This window comes from Acartia tonsa, chromosome 14, assembly GCF_053477335.1.
Source record: "Acartia tonsa isolate MP-2025a chromosome 14, ASM5347733v1, whole genome shotgun sequence".
NCBI lineage: Eukaryota > Metazoa > Arthropoda > Copepoda > Calanoida > Acartiidae > Acartia > Acartia tonsa.
This window is the reverse complement of record NC_137273.1, coordinates 37,205,088-37,225,408: the sequence shown is the minus strand read 5'-3', so window position 1 is coordinate 37,225,408 and position 20,321 is coordinate 37,205,088. Positions and strand designations below refer to the sequence as shown.

The 20,321-nt window shown below is 32.4% G+C and overlaps 1 protein-coding gene across 1 annotated transcript in view; it reads right to left on the bottom strand.

The window, feature by feature from the left end:
- Positions 1–3,199: 3,199 nt before the first annotated feature.
- The window catches only part of LOC145306637 (uncharacterized), a 50,806-nt gene continuing 33,684 nt past the window's right edge, over positions 3,200–20,321 (bottom strand). Inside the window, exons 12-14 of the mRNA XM_080148918.1 lie at positions 17,205–17,250; positions 16,514–16,601; positions 3,200–4,602 (exon numbers count right to left, since the gene is read on the bottom strand). Coding sequence (XP_080005044.1) covers positions 4,533–4,602; positions 16,514–16,601; positions 17,205–17,250 — 204 coding nt within the window. The 3' untranslated portion in view covers positions 3,200–4,532. The remainder of the gene's footprint in view (positions 4,603–16,513; positions 16,602–17,204; positions 17,251–20,321) is intronic.

The window sequence follows — 20,321 nt, the reverse complement described above, 5'->3', positions numbered from 1 at the left end:
ATAATTTCATCTTTTATCATTTTTTAGATGAACTAGAGTAGAGCCCAATCGGTTTAGCGGTTACTGAGATCTTAAGCTTCAAACAGACAGAAGGACAGACAGACAGACAGACGGACAGACAGACAGAAAGACAGACAGACGGACAGACATCAAGCTACTTTGTATTATAGATATAGTTTTAGTATCGAAGCAACGCTATAATTTACATTGTCTGTCAGTCCTCAGTCAGTCTGTAACGCTATGGGGGAAATGTGATTTTCTTGGCTGCTATCGAAGACATCTGATATTTTTGTGTATATTCCTATGTTATATGCGCATTTAATCTATAGATTGTTTCGTCCGTCTGTCTGTACAAGACATAATCCTTATTTTTTATTGAATTTTTGCATATTTTTTTCTCTGCATTTTTTAATGACTACTAAACATCTTCTGCTCGACTGTAATTCATTTTGTTTGCCCATTCCATGACTAATAAAGTGGTTTGCTACTAATAAATAATGCAACATCCTTAAAAAAAATTCGATTTTTTTTCATTTCACTAGCGTCTATGCCCCCTAGAAGCCTCTAGGGTCACTTAAGGTGGGAGGGGAAAGAATGTAACTCCCCCTCTTTTCAATTTTTTTTAAAAGAAAAGTAAAAAAATATTATTTTTTGGGGTCGGTCAATTTTTATAGGGGGGTTGGAGATATTCTCGCCAAAATAGTTAAAAACCTTCCCTGGACCTATGAGAAGCTTTACACTAAAGGAAAACCATATTGGTTCAGCGGGTAGCGAGATATTTCGCTACATACAAAAAAGCTTACTACTTTTATGTATTTAGTTTTATGTATTAGAATAAGTGGTAAACCACTCTTACAAAACCCTTGCAGCAGTAATAAAAATTCTTAATTTTTTGGTTAATACTTTTTCATTTCTGTTGATGTTAGTTTGTAGCTATTTATCACCATTAATCTTCAATTCTTGGTTTTTACTTCTCTCCAGGGATCTTAAGAGATAATGGCCGATAAATTGATGTACACCTCTAATTATGATGCACAAAATTACCCCTGCTGTAGATTACAATGAGTGGTTGATACGTTTGGACTCTAAACTTAATGAACCGACACGAATCAAACTTACATAAAAGTCCTCTAAAAGGTTAAGACAACGAAGAAGGAAACGTTATTAAAAATCTTTGGAGGCTAATGAAATCAACAGCCCATTGTCCCCTCCCTCCCTGTTTCTGTCTGATAGATGCACTAATGTGATAATATCAGGGGTAAAGACATTTGTTATTGTTCCAATTTTTAAGAAACTCGGATCAAATTAATTAATCTTTGCTATAATAAAAATTTTGGGATAAAAAGGGTTGTAGATCAATTATAGGATCATTATCCCCCCACCCTTTTTTGTTTCTCTGTAATTTAATGGTCGAACGTCCTTCAGACATTTGTTTGCACGTCCTTACTGCGGATGAGATGTACCTGTTTTGGCTAAGGCATTCCCTCCTAACTCATTCTACTCTAACACATTATTACAACATGTGTAAGAGTAGAGAATAGTTATTTCTCGCATCGTATTATAAACGGCTTTCCGCGGTTATCGAATGTACACCTCGGGGCTAAAAAACTGGTTTTAATCTTATGATTATACATTTTTATATTCGTAGAAAGCTGGATATAATGCGATGCTAGACATAGTTTTTTCGTATGGATGTGAACCGGTTCCTATACACCGGATTCGAATGAATACGAGAAAATATCTTGTCTCATATTCGTTATTGATCCGAAACAGAGGTCGTGCAATTAAAGGATTGGTCTTTTTGGTTAATTTACCTAGGTGTTGGACAGTAAAGAAGATTTTGCTTCCCATAGTTTTACTTGGTTTCAGGACATACAGTTACAGTGTCGCCTGAGGAAAGAAAATTGACAATATTCACTGTTAAATATTTCATTATTACAATTGCGTTTTATTCTTATAGATCTTGAAGATTGTTTTAATCATAGGAAATAAATACATATCCAATTTTAAATATTGTAATTTTAAATTGGCTTTTTTTCCTTCCATAGCAAGCAAATAGTGTAAAATGATATTTAAAGCTTGAATATAAAACGTTTCAATGTCTTATTTAATCTTTAAAAACATTGAAAACAATCCCATAAAAATCAATTGGACCCTTTTCTACTTAAAGGATAATAAAAAATAATGTTTTTTCTAGTTTTGTGAAAGGGCGATTCGCTCAAAGTGCCAAGTGGAGCATATATCCCCCTACTTATTTTCGTGTGTACGAGTTTTAATATAGGTTAGGTAAGGTTATTTTGAGTACATGGTAACCCTGCTGGGGTAGGTCACCGATGATATATGCCTCGCAAGGTTAGGCCTCCCAGAATGGACGGGGGAGGGGGGTACTTGTCACTCCAGCAAGTACGTGGACAAAGTGACTCAAAAATCAACCATATGACGTCATAAAAATGAAAGAGATGAGAGGAAAAGTTGGAAGAAAACCCCTAAAAAAGAGATGGATAATCCCTCATTTATATGACGTCATATGGCTGCTTTTTTGTTACACTTTGTCCCCCAACCTCCGGCAAAATATAGGATATTGTTAAATTTTCCAATCGTATCTGGCCGTACAAAGACATAAATTTAGTTGTATAAATTTCAATGATTGTACAATAAGTACACCATATTTCATCTTATAGAGTTCAAAAAAGACATTTCAAATTCTAAATTTTCTGAAGTGAGGCTACTCTATAGTTCTAGATTTTTTGTCTGTATGTACAGCTGTCCGTTCAAAACGTTTTTTATTTGGGGGAGGGGGTGTGATTTTCTTAGCTGGTTGGACAGAGTAAGGGAAATGCCCATGCCGATAAGCAGGCATTATTTATTTATTTGAATATTTAAGATGTAAACAAAGGGTTTGTTGTGTGTTAGGTGTTAGATGATACTACCCTACATCCGTGGGGAGTGACAAACGGCCAACAATCCAGTTGTAGAGTACCTATTGTCAAAAAAACTATAATAATTAATATATATAATTTATTTACAATTATATTCATAAATCACAAAGTTTTACCGGGTAAATTGATAACAAAAATAATTTCAAATATTTACATTTCAATATTTTATGTTTAAACGTTTATTAGAATCATATCATACTCATTTCTTAGAAATAACATAAAAAATGAAAATAAACTACATAAAAGGTAACAATAAAAATAACCAATTCGAATGGTATACTTTTTCTATAAAATAAGTCAATAATTTGGTAACATAATAGTTATTTCTCGTATCGTATTATAAACGGCTTTCCGCGGATATAGAATGTACAATTATAAGATTAAAACTAGTTTTTTTATAGCCCCGAGGTGCCGGAGGCACCGGCTAAAAAAACTGGTTTTAATCTTATATTCGTATAGAAAACTGGATATAATACGATGCTAGACATAGTTTTTTCGTATGGATGAGAACCGGTTCCTATCCACCGGATTCGAATGAATACGAGAAAAAATAATTATTAAACTAAACTTAATAGTGTCAGAGCTGATTCATGGACCCACAGGATTTATTTATGGTCCGGTTATCTTTTGAGTGTCAGGGCAGATTCATGGACCCACGGGATTTATTTATGGTCCGGTTATCTGTTGAGTGTTGGAGCAGATTCATGGTCCCAAAGGATTTATTCATGGTCTGGTTATCTGTTGAGTGTTGGAGCAGATTCATGGATCCAAAGGATTTATTTATGGTCCAGTTATCTGTTGAGTGTTGGAGGTAATTTATGGACCCACGGAATTTATTTATGGTCCGGTTATCTGTTAAGTGAAGGAGCAAATTCATGGACCTATGGAATTTATTTATGGTCTGGTTATCTGTTGAGTGTTGGAGCAGATTCATGGTCCCAAAGGATTTATTCATGGTCTGGTTATCTGTTGAGTGTTGGAGCAGATTCATGGATCCAAAGGATTTATTTATGGTCCAGTTATCTGTTGAGTGTTGGAGGTAATTTATGGACCCACGGAATTTATTTATGGTCCGGTTATCTGTTAAGTGAAGGAGCAGATTCATGGACCTATGGAATTTATTTATGATCCGGTAATCTGTTGAGTGTTATAGCAGATTCATGGATCCATGGGATTTATTTATGGTCCGGTTATCTGTTGAGTGTTAGAGCAGATTCATGGACCCACAGGATTTATTTATGATCCGGTTGTCTGTTGAGTGTCAGGGCAGATTCATGGACCCACACAGGATTTATTTATGGTCCGGTTATCTGTTGAGTGTAGGAGCAGATTCATGGATCCACAGGATTAATTTATGGTCCGGTTATCTGTTGAGTGTAGGAGCAGATTCATGGACCCACATGATTTATTTATGGTCCGGTTATCTGTTGAGTGTAGGAGCAGATTCATGGATCCACAGGATTTATTTATTGTCTGGTTATCTGTTGAGTGCTGGAGCAGATTCATGGATCCATGAGATTTATTTATGATCCGGTTGTCTGTTGAGTGTCAGGGCAGATTCATGGACCCACACAGGATTTATTTATGGTCCGGTTATCTGTTGAGTGTAGGAGCAGATTCATGGACCCAAAGGATTGATTCAGGAGGATTCACCATAAGCTCTAATATTTTAATCATTTTCTTTTCTCATATAAGACAAAAATATGTGTCATACCCAAAAACATTAAAATTGGTTGCTATGTAATTATAGTAAAAAAAATTTTGGGGGGGGGGATTTACCCCCCCCCCAAAAAAAAAAATTGTTTGGGGTTGGGTAAATACCGCCTGCTAAAAGGTAGGGGTAAATTTTAAATTGAGGGGGGGGGGGGGTGGTAATCATCCCTTTAACCCCCCACTTGAAAGTCTAAAGCCGCTGTATTTATGAAAATTTGGTTTAAAACATAAAAAATTCATTTTTAGATATATGATACATTTTACAATTTCTACTAAAAATTCACTTTTCATATTATTTATTAAAATTTAAAGATATTTTCCTTTTTAAGTAAAGAAGTTAAGTTATTCCTTTTTATTTTTATCAAAGACAAAAATTTACTATTTTGCGCACATTTATGTATTTGAGCTTCTGATATTATTTTGTAAATGTAACATGATGTCAATCTGTCTGTCTGTGTATAGCTTTAGATTTCGCTAAATGCGTAACTGATAAAGTTTCATTTAGGTCCAGGGTGGTTACATCACCCTACAAAGAGAAAACGTGCTTGAAAAATAGCCCCCCCCCCCTCCACTAACAAACAAAATCCTTATAAAAATACTTTGTTTGTTATGTAATAGTAGTAGAATAGTCAACTATCGAATCGTATTAAAACAGCTTCTCGCGGATATAAAAATATACATTTATAAGATTAAAACCAGTTTTATTAGATTGTGCCTTCGGCATATCGGGGCATCATGATTATACACTTTTTAACATCGTAGAAAACTGGATATAATAATAAACGATACTCGATTTTTCAGTGTGGCTTGGAACCGGTTCTAATCCACCGGATACTAATCGGTTTCGAAGCGTTAGTGAAATTTAATTCTGATAATGTAAGGCTAAGGAAACCCAATGATTATACACAAAAGTACCCCTTCTGTAGCGTTAGATTAGTGGTTAATACGTTTGAAGACTAATCCAATCAGAATTCATAAGTCCCCAGAGTTGTTAAGCCAACGAATAAGAAAACGTTATTATAAGACTTTGAGGACTTACATAAATGACGTAATATAATGCATGTTATATCTTATTTAATGCCTTTGGGGATTATATTTTTATTTGATACTTGATAAGTGCGACGTCACTTTTTATTTCATGTTTTTATAAAAATCATTAGCTTTTTTTTCTTAACTTAAAAAAATAAGTTACTTTGTAAAATTAATTAGATTTTGGGAAAGTCTATAAATATTTTTGGTGAGTGTAAAATTAGCTACACCCAAATTAAAAAAAACAACATTTTTGTTTCAAACTAAAATTACAAATGGGGGTGGTCGATTTCCTACCCTCTCAAAACTTTTTTTTTGTAAAACTAATCTAAAAAGACAGATGTGTCTAATTCCACCCCCTTCACCCATCTCAAGTGCTTCTAGGGGAGTAACCGCTTGTGTAGAATATAAAATTTAAGGGACTAATATTTTTATTACTTCTTGTAAGAAGTGTAATAGCCCCAACTTTAATAATCACTTGATCTGAGTGTAAATGTGTAGTCCTGACTATTTTTATAGAGAGTGGCATATTGAAACTTGAATAAGTATGATATATCTTGATGTATGTGTGCTGGAAATCAGGGATCTAAAGGGATAAGACAATGGCCGATAAATTTATGTACATCCTCAATGATGATACACAAAATTACCCCTTCTGTGCATTAAAATTATTGGTTGAAGCGTTTGAACACTTAACTTAATAAACCAACTTATCAAAAATCAGTTAAAGTTCTTAAATTTTTTAACCCAACGAATAATGAAACGTTATTGTAAAACTTTAGGGACTAGTGTAATAAAAAGACCATTGTTCCTTTCCTTCCTGTGTATGTGGTGGAACTTCAAAGGGAGGGATCAGACATTGGACTGGTATTTAATCTAGTACCCAAAGTTTTCTTATTTGTTGGCTTAACAATTTTGGGGACTTTTACTGAATTTTGATTGGTGGGTTTCTAAAGTTCAAACGTTTCAAACACTAACTTTAATCTACAGAAGGGGTAATTTTGTGTGTCATAATTAGTTATGTTCATTATTATATGTCCTTATTGTTACAGAAATCTTCACTATTATCTAATTAATCTAAATATAAGAAATAATAAGGAAGGGATAAACATCGGGGCGATTTTTCGTATTTTTCACAACAGGTTTTCTCCTATTTCTAGCCCCTGCGGGGGGCTCTAATCCTGCGGAACCAATCACCTAACCCAATATAACCTAACCTAACATATAAAAAGCCATTTTAAAAATACCACGAATCTCTCCCTTTAAGGGGCTTTGCCACGAAAGGGACTATGCCCTAAACATCTCTTGTGCATGCATCAAAATACCATTTTTTATTAGGGCGGAGGGGGGGGGGGGTGTAATTGGAGAGGTTATGTAGAGTTTGTGATTCACTTTCAAAATATGTTATTTTTGCCCCATTTCGATGTCTGGCCTATGACAGCAGCTTTTACAACTAATTAAATTCTTAATTTGGCACTCAATTCTAAATGGCGGGTTAAATTGTTGTCCATATAATGTCGCAGCAAATTATTAGAATACTAGCGGTTTCGCCCCTAGCCTCTAGGGGCTTTGCCCCAAGAGGTTTGATCAACCTAATTTTCGTTTTTTAGATTTAAAAAAATTTTTTTTTGGTGGGGTGGCGGAGTTGTCGACCCCGCTTTTTTAGTCTTAAAAAGAAAAAGAATTTTTTTTGTTTAGGGGAAGGGTTGGTGTCTCACCAACCAAGAAAATAGCTTTAAAATATCCCAGGACCAGTAGGTATATTCCATGAAGTGTAGAGCCCAATCGGTTCTGTGGTTACTGAGATTTTAAGCTTCAGACAGACGGAGAGACAGACAAGACAAACAGACAGACATAGTTATGCTTTGTATCATTTAGATAACATTATTTTATTGGTTAAGCCAGTCTATACATTGACGTCTAAGTTTGGGGGTAAAGGGGTTTTCACCTCCCTCATACAATTATAAAATAAAAAGAAATACATTACAATACCTCCCTAAAACCTTTGAAAACTTTCATTTTACCCCCCCCCCCTCAAATTAAAAAGCTTGGGCGTCCCTAACTAGGGTATGTATTGTCCACCACCTGAAGGCAACACATTATTAAGAATTGTTCTTTGCTCTGTAAAGTAAAAAGTTACACAAATTAATGCACATAGTAATTCTATCAACTACAGTGTTATTTTAGTTTGCTTGTCCGATAACATCTCGTTCCATGTTAGTTATGAGATGGTTTTGGCGTTTTTTGGCTATTTTAAAATTAATATGATACTATACATGAACACGTAAAACGTGGTGTTTGGTAAGGGAAAGGAATATAGCTTTTATAATAAATGCCAGCTGATTTGCCAGTATAAACAAAAGGGGTTGTTGCACGAAATGCATTTAAACTTGCATTTTGTGAACTGCATATTTTTTCCTGTTCAATGGTTTAAACATTAATTAAGAATTTCAATCTCTACCATGTAGTTAAAAAATATAAAGACTTGAAAATCGATGCAATTCATATAGCTAGCTTTACCCTTACAGATCGGGGGGGGGGGGGGCTTCAAGAGCCCCCCCCTCTAGTTTTTTCAATCTCATTTTTTTTGTAGGTAGGACGGAGAGCTGTAACTTCATGACTTTTTAAGTTTAGTAATTATACGTCGGCAAAAGTTGATTTTATTAGGATATCTGGTCTGTGTCGGTCGTGGTGTCCGGTCAAAGTCGGTTGGGTAGCAAAAAAAATTAGAAAAAATTCTAAATAAATCTTAATTTCTACACTATGACTTTTGTGTATAAGGTATAAACCTAAATTTTTATGGTGAATACTTAGATATCAATGACCTTCTGAGAAAAGTGATGTTATGACCGTTTAACCGCTCCCTGACCGACTTTATGACCGATTTTTGTCCGGCTTTTACTACAGACATATATCATGAATATCGTGGCTTCTATCACAGCTAGAGACCTATATTTTTTTGGTAAATCCTTGAGCAATAATTAACAGATAAAAATATTAATTTGCGCCGCCAACCGCCGTTTTACCGCCGTAACCGCCGAAAATGGCGGTTTCCGTTATTTGCCGTTTTTTGGCAATGATCAGAAAAAGTAATTTTTTTTGTTATGAAAAATAAAAGTTCGTCCTAAAATTTGGTCATCCTAGCTGCAAAATTGGCCGCTCTACAGCTGTTTTAAAATTTAGCGGCTGGCCGCTAAAAAGCGGCTAAGGAGCGGTCTGACTGCTATGACTAGAAAAAGTAATTTTCTCTAAAAATATACATGAACCACCAGAAAAAATTTTTACGTCTTTATCTGTACCAGGAGCCGAGATAGAGGGGGGGGGGGCTCTTGGAGCCCGATCTGTAAGGGTAAATATTTTCACAAAAACGGCATGACGACTAATTTAGTGATGTCTAATTGTCTGTTATTTATCATAATACAAAAAAATATATACAGTATGACCCTCGAAAAAGTATTTTTAAGCATCTGCAGCCCTTATTTCTCAATGAATTATTAAAAATGCATATGTCCTTGTTCTCCATAGTATTCCACGTAAGTAGATATAAAAATATTTTTTTTACCTCCATTAACACCGGAGATTTTTAGAGCTAAAGTTTTGAAAAAGTGACTGAGTAAAAGATTTTTTTTTGTTTCTCTTATTATTTGGATGGTTATATTATGTTTTTCTGGCAACTGAATAATGAGACACAAAAAAAAACAAGTTAACTAAATATTTCTTTTTTATTCCACCAAAAAATATAAATTTTTAATGGCAAAAAATACTACTGAATGAATTGATTATTTGCAAATTTTAGGTTATTTATTAACTCTTATTTATAGAAAAGGATTAATTATGACAGTTGCTCCGCCTACTTTTCTGACATCTCAATTATTTAATAGGGGGGTAAATTAAGCTTTTTAGACTAAAAAATCATTATGTTTTATTTTTATTTTCTTTATAACTTTTTTGTTATTAAAGTTAGGATTGTGAAACAAAAACAATTTTCCTGCTATATTCATACAGACTTATTTGGTTTTTTAATCTTAAACAATTTTGCCTAATAAGTAAGTTTTTCAAAATATCATTAAACTAAAAAGACTCAAAAAATATGTGTAAAAAAATGCTTTTTACTCAAAAACTAAATTTTTTATTTCATTTTTGTATAAAGTTTCTGCTAGTAACAAAAATAAAAGGATTTCTAGCTTAATTTTGCTAAAAAAGTCGTTTCATGTTAAAAGTTACTTTTTCCTCAGTCACTTTTTCAAAACTTAAGCACTAAAAATCTCCGGTGTTAATGGAGGTAAAAAAAATATTTTTATATCTATATACGTGGAATACTATTGAGAACAAGGACATATGCATTTTTTAATAATTCATTGAGAAATAAGGGCTGCAGATGCTTAAAAATACTTTTTCGAGGGTCATACTGTATATTTGATGGTATACTTGTAATTTATAATGTTTAAAATTATTTTTCTGAAATGCACTTCCCTTTTTTAAAATATTGCAATATTTTCTACTAGCGGCTACGCCCCCTAGAAGCACCTAGGAGCACTTAAGGTAGGAGGGGAAAAAGTCGACCTCATCCCATTTTAAATTTGTGTTTAAAAGAGTGAAAAATATTTTTTTTAGGTGGAGGGGGGTGAAGACACCCTCCCAAAAAATAGTTCAAAACCTTCCAGGGACCTATAAGAAACTTCACTGTAATGGAGAACATTATGGGTTCAGGGGTTAGCGAGATCCTTCAGGACAGACAAAAAGCGCTTACTGCTTTATATACTAGGACTCACTTGAGGAGGAGAGAGTCGAATTTAATAATTCAATTTCTTATTTTAGATTTTAAAAGAAAAATGGGGATTTTTCATTTTTTGGGGGGGGGGGTTGGGGGTGTCACACCCCCCAAGAAAATAGATATAAACCTTCCCGGTACCTATGAGAAGTTACCCTGTCAAGGAGAACCCGATCGGTTCAGCGGTTAGCGAGATCCTTCGATACAAACATACAAACACACAAACACACATACAAACACACAAACATCCTGTTACTTTATTATAAGGATAATAATGACAATCATAGTATGCAATTTAAAAATGCCATTTATCTTTTTCTAAATCCTCATTCATAATTTTTCTCTCATATAATTGTCTCTTTTTCTCTTTTGCATTTTTAATAGAATGGCCACCAGAGGTGGATTCTTAAAAAAAATAGGGTCGCTACATCGCTGCCTCACAAAAATTGTTGTAGTTTTTTCTAGCATCGTATTATAAACAGCTTTCCACGGATATAAAAATGTACAATTTTAGCCCCGATATGCCGAAAGCACGGGCTAATAAAACTGGATTTAATACGATGCTAGACATAATTTTTTCGTATGGCTGAGAACCGGTTATAAGGGATCTTACATCCTCAATTATGAGAGACAAAAATACCATGCAAGTGTGTTTTTTAAAGAATGTTGCTTACTAAGTCATTATTGTAGCGGGAAAAAAAAACATTCAAAAACCAATTATCATATTAAAATAATAGAATGTCGTCTGTCTGTCGATTGAAGGATCTCACTATCTGTTGAACCGATATGGTTCTCCTTTACCAAGTTTCTTCCCAGAGGTCCTGGAAATGTTTATAAATATTTTAATAAAAAATAGCACCCCCAAAACTAAAAAAAAAATCTTTTTTATTTTAATTTTAAAATGGGGGATCTCTAGGGGCATAGCCATTAGTATTTCAAAAAGCAAATAGTTTTTGAAACTCTCTAAATTCCATAGATATATTGAGTTTTGAATGATATATTTGTATCCAGCTATACTAGTATACATATTCACATATGTATGTATATATTGAAAATATGAAAATCTAATTTACATTGCCAGAATATCAAATTCAAATTTTTCCATACCATTCTCACAACATTGATATATTGACAAGAAATTTAGAATAGTTATTTATCGCATCGTATTATAAACAGCTTTCCGCGGATATCGCATATCGGGGCTTAAAAAAAGTTTTAATCTTATGATTCTACATCTTTATATACGCGGAAAGTTATTTATAATACGATGCGAGAAATAACTATTCCAGTATGACTGATATGGATTAAAATAGGTTCTCATCAATAAACAAAATCATGTATAGCATCGTATTATGGACAATTTTTCACAAATATCAAAATAAAAAACTGGTTTTAATCTTATTATTTATAATTTTAATATCTGCAAAAAGCTGTCAAAAATAGCTATAAAATTCTATGTGTAGTTTTAAAACTTAAGATAATATTTAAATCATCGAGACGTGTATTATATGTATAAAAATCTTGTGCACGCTTTGGCCTCAGATAAAAAATGTCCAAAATTAACCAGGGAGGAAGGGAGGGGACAATGGGCAATTAATTCAATTTTATAGTTGTGACACTTTAAGGTTGAAAAACCAGATAATTCCAGATAAAACGAGTATTTCTGATAGTGCAACTTTTATTGGAAATTTATTCATTTTTTAATTAATTTTAATACAAAATGCACCATCCCCCAAATTCTACTTTACTAAAAGCCTCTGACTATCAAGATAAAGAACTTGGTAGCAATTCATTTACTAAAGAATATTAGTTTTAGAATTTAGCGTAGAAAAATAGCATAAAACCATCTTAAGATTTTAATGATAAAAACAGTCTAAAAGGATTTCAGGACCTTTATGCATCTTCCCTAAAATGTAGAACTTAATCGGATCGGTAACCAAATTCTTAACCTATATATAAACAAAACTTACTACTTTTTATTGGATATTAGCGCAGCTTACTATATGTGTATGAGCATGTTATAAATGGACGTACAGATTTTCTAGTAACAATTGAGTTTTTATGGTTTCTAAATTGTAATAAATAATAAACAAGAATCAGTTAAAACAATTGTATTAAAAATTATTAAAATAACAACAAATTCTACTTAAATAATACATATATGTATATATCATATCACAATAGAATTGTTAGGTAAATATAAAACAATTGAATCAAAAATGATTCATGGGTATAGTCCCATTCGTGGCAACACCCCTTAAGGGGCGATTCGTCGTATTTTCAAAATTGCTTGGGGCTGGAAATAGGAGAAAAGCTACTGTGAAAATACAAAGAAACTCCCCTTAAGGGGTGTTGTCACGAAAGGGGCTACCCTGATTTAATTACAACAAAATAATAAATAAAAATAAAATCAATTAGATTAACTTTTTAAAATCTAAAAAAATTGTCAGTTTAAGACGTACCTACACAGTTACACACACTAGGTATAAACAAAATAACTTGATTAAAAATGTTTATGAATAAAAAAGGTTGCAGAATAGAATGTCTCAAGGATATTTTTAGTTTTGTATTTAGATTTATGGTTCTAATTCTTAATTATATTTGGTCTAGTTACAAAAAAATTACTTTTTATTGATAAAGTCTTAATAAAACATATTTTGGAAAGTATCAGATAAAACAAATTGATAAAAGTAAAATAAACTTCTAAATGACCCCCTTTTAAATAAAATTAAACAAGGATGACAACATCCATAAAAGCGAAGCTCTGAAATGGAAGGACAAACGAATATTACCACTTGTTGATTGTCAGAACTGAATTAGCAGAATATTAATGCTTCAGTACAAACAATATTGTAAGTAAATTTGTTGCAAAACTGCATAAATAGATAATACTGTTTAAGGACATACTTAAATTTTTAGGACTTGTTTATAGAGATGCTTTGCTTATAACATTGTACCTTGTTGTAATAGGAATCAGTTTTCAAAAAATCTGAAGAATCGGATAATTTGTTATCAAAAAAGTTAAAAATTGACATGTTTCAAATGGATGTACGGACATTCTGGTATTGATTATAGGGTTGCTACGCTTTCTAAATTGTACCTAACTATTACAGGAATCATCATGCAAAGTTTGGAATCGATAGGACAATTCTAACCTGTTTAAATTAACGAAAAGAGCTAACTCTCTGTGACTGAGGTACGGACGGACGTATGGACTGACCGACCGTAATCATAGAAAAGCTTCGCTTTAAAAAAAATAAAATTATGTAAATGTCAAACTACGGACCACCCCTACACACTGCAGATACCCTCCGTGATGTAACTTAAATTCTTTCTTGCACGTTCGCACCATATCAATAACATCTTCTTTCAGGAAAGCTATTTTTCTCTTTGTTAGTCATCTGAAATAAATATTTTTTTAGTATTTATAGGCTTAAATGAAAGGTAAAAATATTAATTCGGCACTAATATAAATACCAATGAAATTATTACCTACTGCTACCTAGTTAAAAAACCATAACTGGAAATTACTTTTGGATATAGTCCCTTTCGTAACATCGCACCATATAGGGCGATTCTTCGTATTTTTCACAGTAGCTTTTTTCCTATTTATAGCCCCTGCGGGAGGCTCTAACCCAACGGGCCATTACCTAACCCTGTGGGGCAATCATCTAACCCAATATAACCTAACCTAACCTAGCCTAACCTAAAATAACCTATAAAAAGCCATTTTAAAAACACGAAGAATAGCCCCATATGGGGCGATGTTACATAAGGAACTATTCACTATTCCCTTACTTTTCTCAAAATTAGGTACCTAAATAATAAGAATGAAATGATAACAGAAAAGCAATCTTCTATCTGCTAATAATTAGTGGCAAAGGTACAGTATGATTAAAAATGTCAATCTGTATGTCTTTCCCTTCCTAACATTCCATTAATTACAACGTATTTTCTTAATATTTAAATTTCTATGCTTTGGTAGTTGTCAACTTTGTTTTGATAAAAAATGTATATATAACGTAACCATTTTGTTGTTCTCCTGGAAACCTAGGCAGTATCACATTTTTTGCTTGTTTGCATTTTATACAAGATTTCATCTGAAAAATATTAAAGATTCTTATAGAGTTGCTTTGTTTTCCAAGTCATACCTAATTGTTATAGAAATCATCATGTAAAGTTTTAAATCGATAGGACAATTCTAATCTGTTTAATTTAACAAAATGAGCTAACCGTAATGGACAGACGTACGGACAGAACGACCCTTAAATTATAAAAAGCTTCGCTTATAAAGTTTTTATAAAATCATCACTAGACTAAATTTTATCTTGTAATGTAATGCCCTCTAAAATGGAGAACTATATCAACATACAAAAAACGTATTACTATATATAAAAGGATATAAATATTATATTATATCTTGTCAATAAAACATTTAAAAAAGGAAACCAAAAATCGCCACGTGTCATTAAATTTTTTATTCAGAAATGTGTGTGTATATTGAGACGCTTGTTTGTGTATGTATTTCTTTCTAATATTGCCATACACTGAGCTATAATCAACAGCAGAAAATATATTCTATTAGCGTAGCTACTTTATAACTCATTTATTTTAAATTTGATTAATGAAAGATATCTAAAAGCAATTCAATTATTAATTTTAAAAAAATAAATACAATAATTTCTATAATCATAACTGCAAACAAATATTCCATAATTATTTTTTCATTATGATTTTAAAACAATTAAAGTAAAAATTTTCTGTCTGTTTGTTTATTGTTTACATTTTTATTATTGCGCTAGTTTTTATAAGAATGCCCCGTCATGTTGCATGATTTCTCGTGACGTCATTCATATTTTAGTCCCCAAAGTCAGAAACTGCTAAATTCATGCACATTCCCTTTAAGCCAGTCCCCAAAGTCTAAGACTCCTAAAATATGAATATTCGATCCATTGTCCCCTCCCTTCCTCCCTGAAAATTAACCCACCCTGGTCTATAACAAGATGCGATAAATAACTATTAAACTATGACTTCAAATCCGATTAATTTCCGCTGGATTAAAACTGGTTCTGAACCATACTGAAAAATTATGTGTCGTAGCGTATTATAGATAATTTTCCATGATAAAAAAGAAATCAAAGAATCCCTGTTTTGTTGACCCCGACCTTCATCTCTTCGGGGATAAATAATAGGAGCGAGTCCTCCCCAAAATTGTTATAAACCTTCCTGGAACCTACGAAAAGCTTCATTGTTTAGGAGAATCATATTGGTTGGCAATATTTTTTGTTACAGACAGACAGACACAGATCCTGATACTTTTATTTAAGTATTTAGAAAGTTGAGACTAATTTGATATTATTGCTTTTAATGTTTATTTTTTATTTCATGCATACTAGCGAATGCGCCTCTAGCATCTAGAGACTTTGTATTCAAAGGGGATAGATGAATTGCTTAAAACGATCATAAGACTTATATTTGAAAATTAGATAGCCCAAAACCATAAAAATACCTATTTGAAGCTTACCTAAAATAAAAAAAACAATCATTTCAAAGATCTTAAGCTTCAGACAAAAAACCTTACTACTCTGTATAATAGGAATAGGACCTAAATTGTTGTCTTAACAAGGATGATAACATCCATAAAAGCGAAGCACTGACACGGTAGGACAAACGGACATTAACACTTATATAGTGTCAGAACTGAATTATCAGAATATAAATGTATAAGAGTCGAAGCAAAATTGAAAGTAAATTTGTTGAAAAACTGCTTTATACAGGATAATGTCTATGGACATACTTACATATTTAGGACTTGATTATAAATATAGAGGTGCTACGTTTATAAAATTATACTTTGTTGTCCCAGGAATCAATATACCAAAACTCAGATCAATCGGATGATTAGATCACATAAAAATTTGTTGTTGACAATTCTAACATACCTAAATTAACTAAAAAAGCTATCCGTTACGGACGGACGGACGGATGGATAGACCGACCCTAATTATAGAAAAGCTTCGCTTTTAAAAAATGTTTTGTTATAGATAAGAAAATGATTCCTTGTTGTGACATCTCTTTTTCTGTGTACTTGAACATCTCCGCGTCAAAACCGGTTTCTGTGTACGGCTTGTAACCAGAAACTCTGAATCCTGATTAATAATATTATTGCAGTATTGCTTACAAGCTTTTTATGTGTGGGGGGGGGGGGGCGAGGGGGCGATATGTCAGTCTATTAATTCATCAATCAATCAATCAATCCAATAATATAATAATCTATAAAAAATGCAATCTTCATATTATCAATCTATAAATCTAATCGTTCTATCGAACTATCAGTCTATAATTAGATATCAATTTATAAATATACTAGCGGCTACGCCCCTAGAGACCTCTAGGGGCAAGTAAAATTGTTTCTTTTCAACCTATTTTAAAATCAGCTATTTACCAAAATTATTATTCTCGCCGATAGATGGTGTTATTTATGTGTTTGGCTAATTGCAAAAATGTCCGCAGCGTTTTTATTTTTTCCCTCCTCCAAAATAGTTACAAACCTTCACGGGACCTATGAGAAGTTACCCTGTTAAGGAGAACCCGATCGGTTCCGCGGTTAGCGAGATCCTTCGGACCAGACAAAACAAAGAGACAAACAAACATCCTCTTACTTTATTATAAGGATTAATCTATAAATTAATCAATAATCTAGCTATAAATCAATAAACTAATCAATAAATCTAATAATCTTTAAATAATACCTTCTACCATTTGAGGAAATTGATCACAAGCTGAAGGCATATTTCCCTAAAAATAAATCAATGATTAGTCTAATTAGTCAAATAGGTTGAATGATTTAATTACAAATTTTATTTAACTTTAATTATTCGCATCATTCTTGTTAAATAATAAATTTTTCATGGGTTTTCCCCTTCTACAGTTTGAAGAGTTTTAAAAAATTAGAAAGAAAAAAATATTCTTTTTGCACCTCCTAACAGTTTTAATATTAACAGAAGATAAATATTAAACTTGAACATTAATGAACTGTTAATTATAAAATTTGCATTTGCGCTTTGAAAATATAAAAGTTTTTTTTTTCAGTTTCGCTTCGAAACCGATTAATGTCCGGTGGATTAGAAACGGTTCTTAGCCATACTGAAAAAATATGTATTGCATTTTATTATATCCAGTTTTTTAAGAATATAAAAAAGGACAATCTTATTATGTATAAACATTTATTACAAAAACAAAAATGGGCAATCACAAGATTAAAAAAACAGCTTTTTTAGCCCGTGCCTTTAGCATCTATAGGCTAAAAACAAGTTTCAATCTTATAATTGTACATTTTTATATCCGCGGAGAGCTGTTTATGATATGATGCGATAAATAACTATTATCTGATATTAAAAGGCTATCCTAATTTAGGTTAAAATCTATGTCTTAAGATTTTTAGATGATGAATAGTAAGGCTATTTTTCATTCGTTTTGGTCAATTTCAACACTTTGATGTTTTAATAAGAATTCTTTTATATCACGTAATTATTAATAAGTTTCCTAAAGCTTTTTAGAATAGTAATTTATCACGTCGTATTATAGACAGCTTTCCGCGGAAATGAAAATGATTTAAAAAGTTTTTTTAGACCTGAGGGGCCGGAGGCCCGTGCTTACCAAACCGGTATTGATTTTTTTAGTTTTATTCTAATATTCCAGGAAAATTGTCTGTAATACGATGCTATACAAGATTTTCTAGTACAGCTGAGAATCGTTTCTAATCCAGCGGATATTAATCGGTTCGAAGCCATACTGGAAAAATTAATCAGGTCATTTTCACCTTTAAGCTCTAAGCTAAATTTAGCGAGTGCTTTAAAACTATTCTTAGGGATGAAAAGATATAAAAAATTGGTGAAAAAATGATTACGCTCTGTAACAGAATAGTTATTTATCGTATCGTATTATAAACGGCTTTCTGCGGCATCTCGGGGCTAAAAAAACTGGTTTTAATCTTATGATTGTACATTTTTATTTGTAGAAAACTGGTTATAATACGGTGCTAGACTTATTTTTTTCATATTGATGAGAACCGGTTCCTATCCACCGGATTCGAATTAATACGAGAAAATTTTTTTATAAACATTCTTTCGCTTTGATCATTCCAAATCTTTAGAGACATTTATTAAATTTTGATTGGTTGGTTAAAACTAGCGCCGTCCTAACTTTTTTCATCAATAATTTTAATTTATAGAGGGTGTAACGTTGTACATAATGATTGGGAATGTACATCAATTAATCTTTTATTGTCTTATCCCCGAGTTTATTACTTTAAAAAATACTAGCGGCTACGCCCCCCAGAGGGGCACTTAAGGTTGGAGGGAAAAAGTCGACCTCAGCTCTCCCCTTTTTCAATTTAAGTTTTTAAGAAATGTAGAGTAAATATTTTTGGGGGAGGGGTGTCATTTTTATTTGGAGGGTGTATATACCCTCCCCAAAAATAGTTAAAAACCTTCCCTGTGCCTATAAGAAGCTTCACTGAAAAGGAGGACCATATCGGTTAAGTGGTTAGCGAGATCCTTCGCTACAGACAAAAAAGCTTGCTACTTTATATTATAGGATTACATTTTTACCTCCCCATTTATCGCTTTGTCGAAACTTTCACACAAAGTACCTTGTTGAACACTTATAACCCCCCATTTTCTAATTTTTGAAATAAATTAAAAATAAGGGGTTAGGAGTTTTATCGATTTTTAAAATACTTTAGGACAGGTTAGGTTATGTTGGGCAAAAGTAGCCCCCCCCCCCCCCATTTAAATCTAATTCCAAAATAAGATTAGGGGGGGGGGGGTTATCAGTGCTAAACAGGCAGTTTGTGTGAAAGTCTACTAAGTCTAACTGGGGACTCGAGATAAAATAGAAACTTAACCCCAGTCTTTTAAATGTTTCCAAAGTCAAAATATAACACTAGTATTAAAGCACACTAACAGACTTGAAATGGTACAGATTCTATTGTAATATTAAAGTTTATAACAATCTTAGAATACAAACTTTAATTGAAAGAAACCATTTTAAATGGACATTTGAGTTAGTTTTAGAGTATGTTAAATCTCATTTTATATGTAACAACTTTTCGAAAGAAGCTAGTAAAAGTGGCTCAGATTATGACGTCAAAAAAATTTACCATTGAGAGGCCAGTATACACTGTAATTCACCAATGGTAAAATTTATAGTGGCCTCATAATCTGAATCAGCCACTTTTACTAACTTCTTTTCAAAAATAACATTGAAAGGGAGTTTTGTTCATTTTTGCATCCATATTGACAGATTATTACAATGACTTACGTCGAAAAAACAACATTTGATAAAAGTTGTTATGTATGACATATGAACTTTTGAAACCTTAAAAATTGGGCTAAAATTACTGATATTTATATGACCATTAAATTGTATTAAAACTAGAACCCTATGATCACTATATCAAGGTGTTTCATAATATCTGCATTTCGAATACAGTTTTAAGTATATGATTTCTATGTTCATTTTAAATATATATTTGTCTAATAGCCAGAAAATCCAGACACAGAAAGATTCTATAGTTTCACATTGTTAGTGTTCCCTTAATTTATATAATTATTATTTTATATTTATAAGAATACTTATTATTGTTTGTGTCTGTTTATTTGTCTGTCTGTACGTTGGTAATGTTACTGGGTTGCCGAATTTGATTACATTTAAAAGTGCAGAAATTTTTTGACTCATTTCTACATCACCTTCATTCATCTTTACTTTAAATTTAGATGTAAATTCCTTCTTTCTTTCCCTATCACTTCATTTTCTTTTTACCTTTAAATCCCCTTTTCTTACCCTATTCTTACCTTCCCCATCAC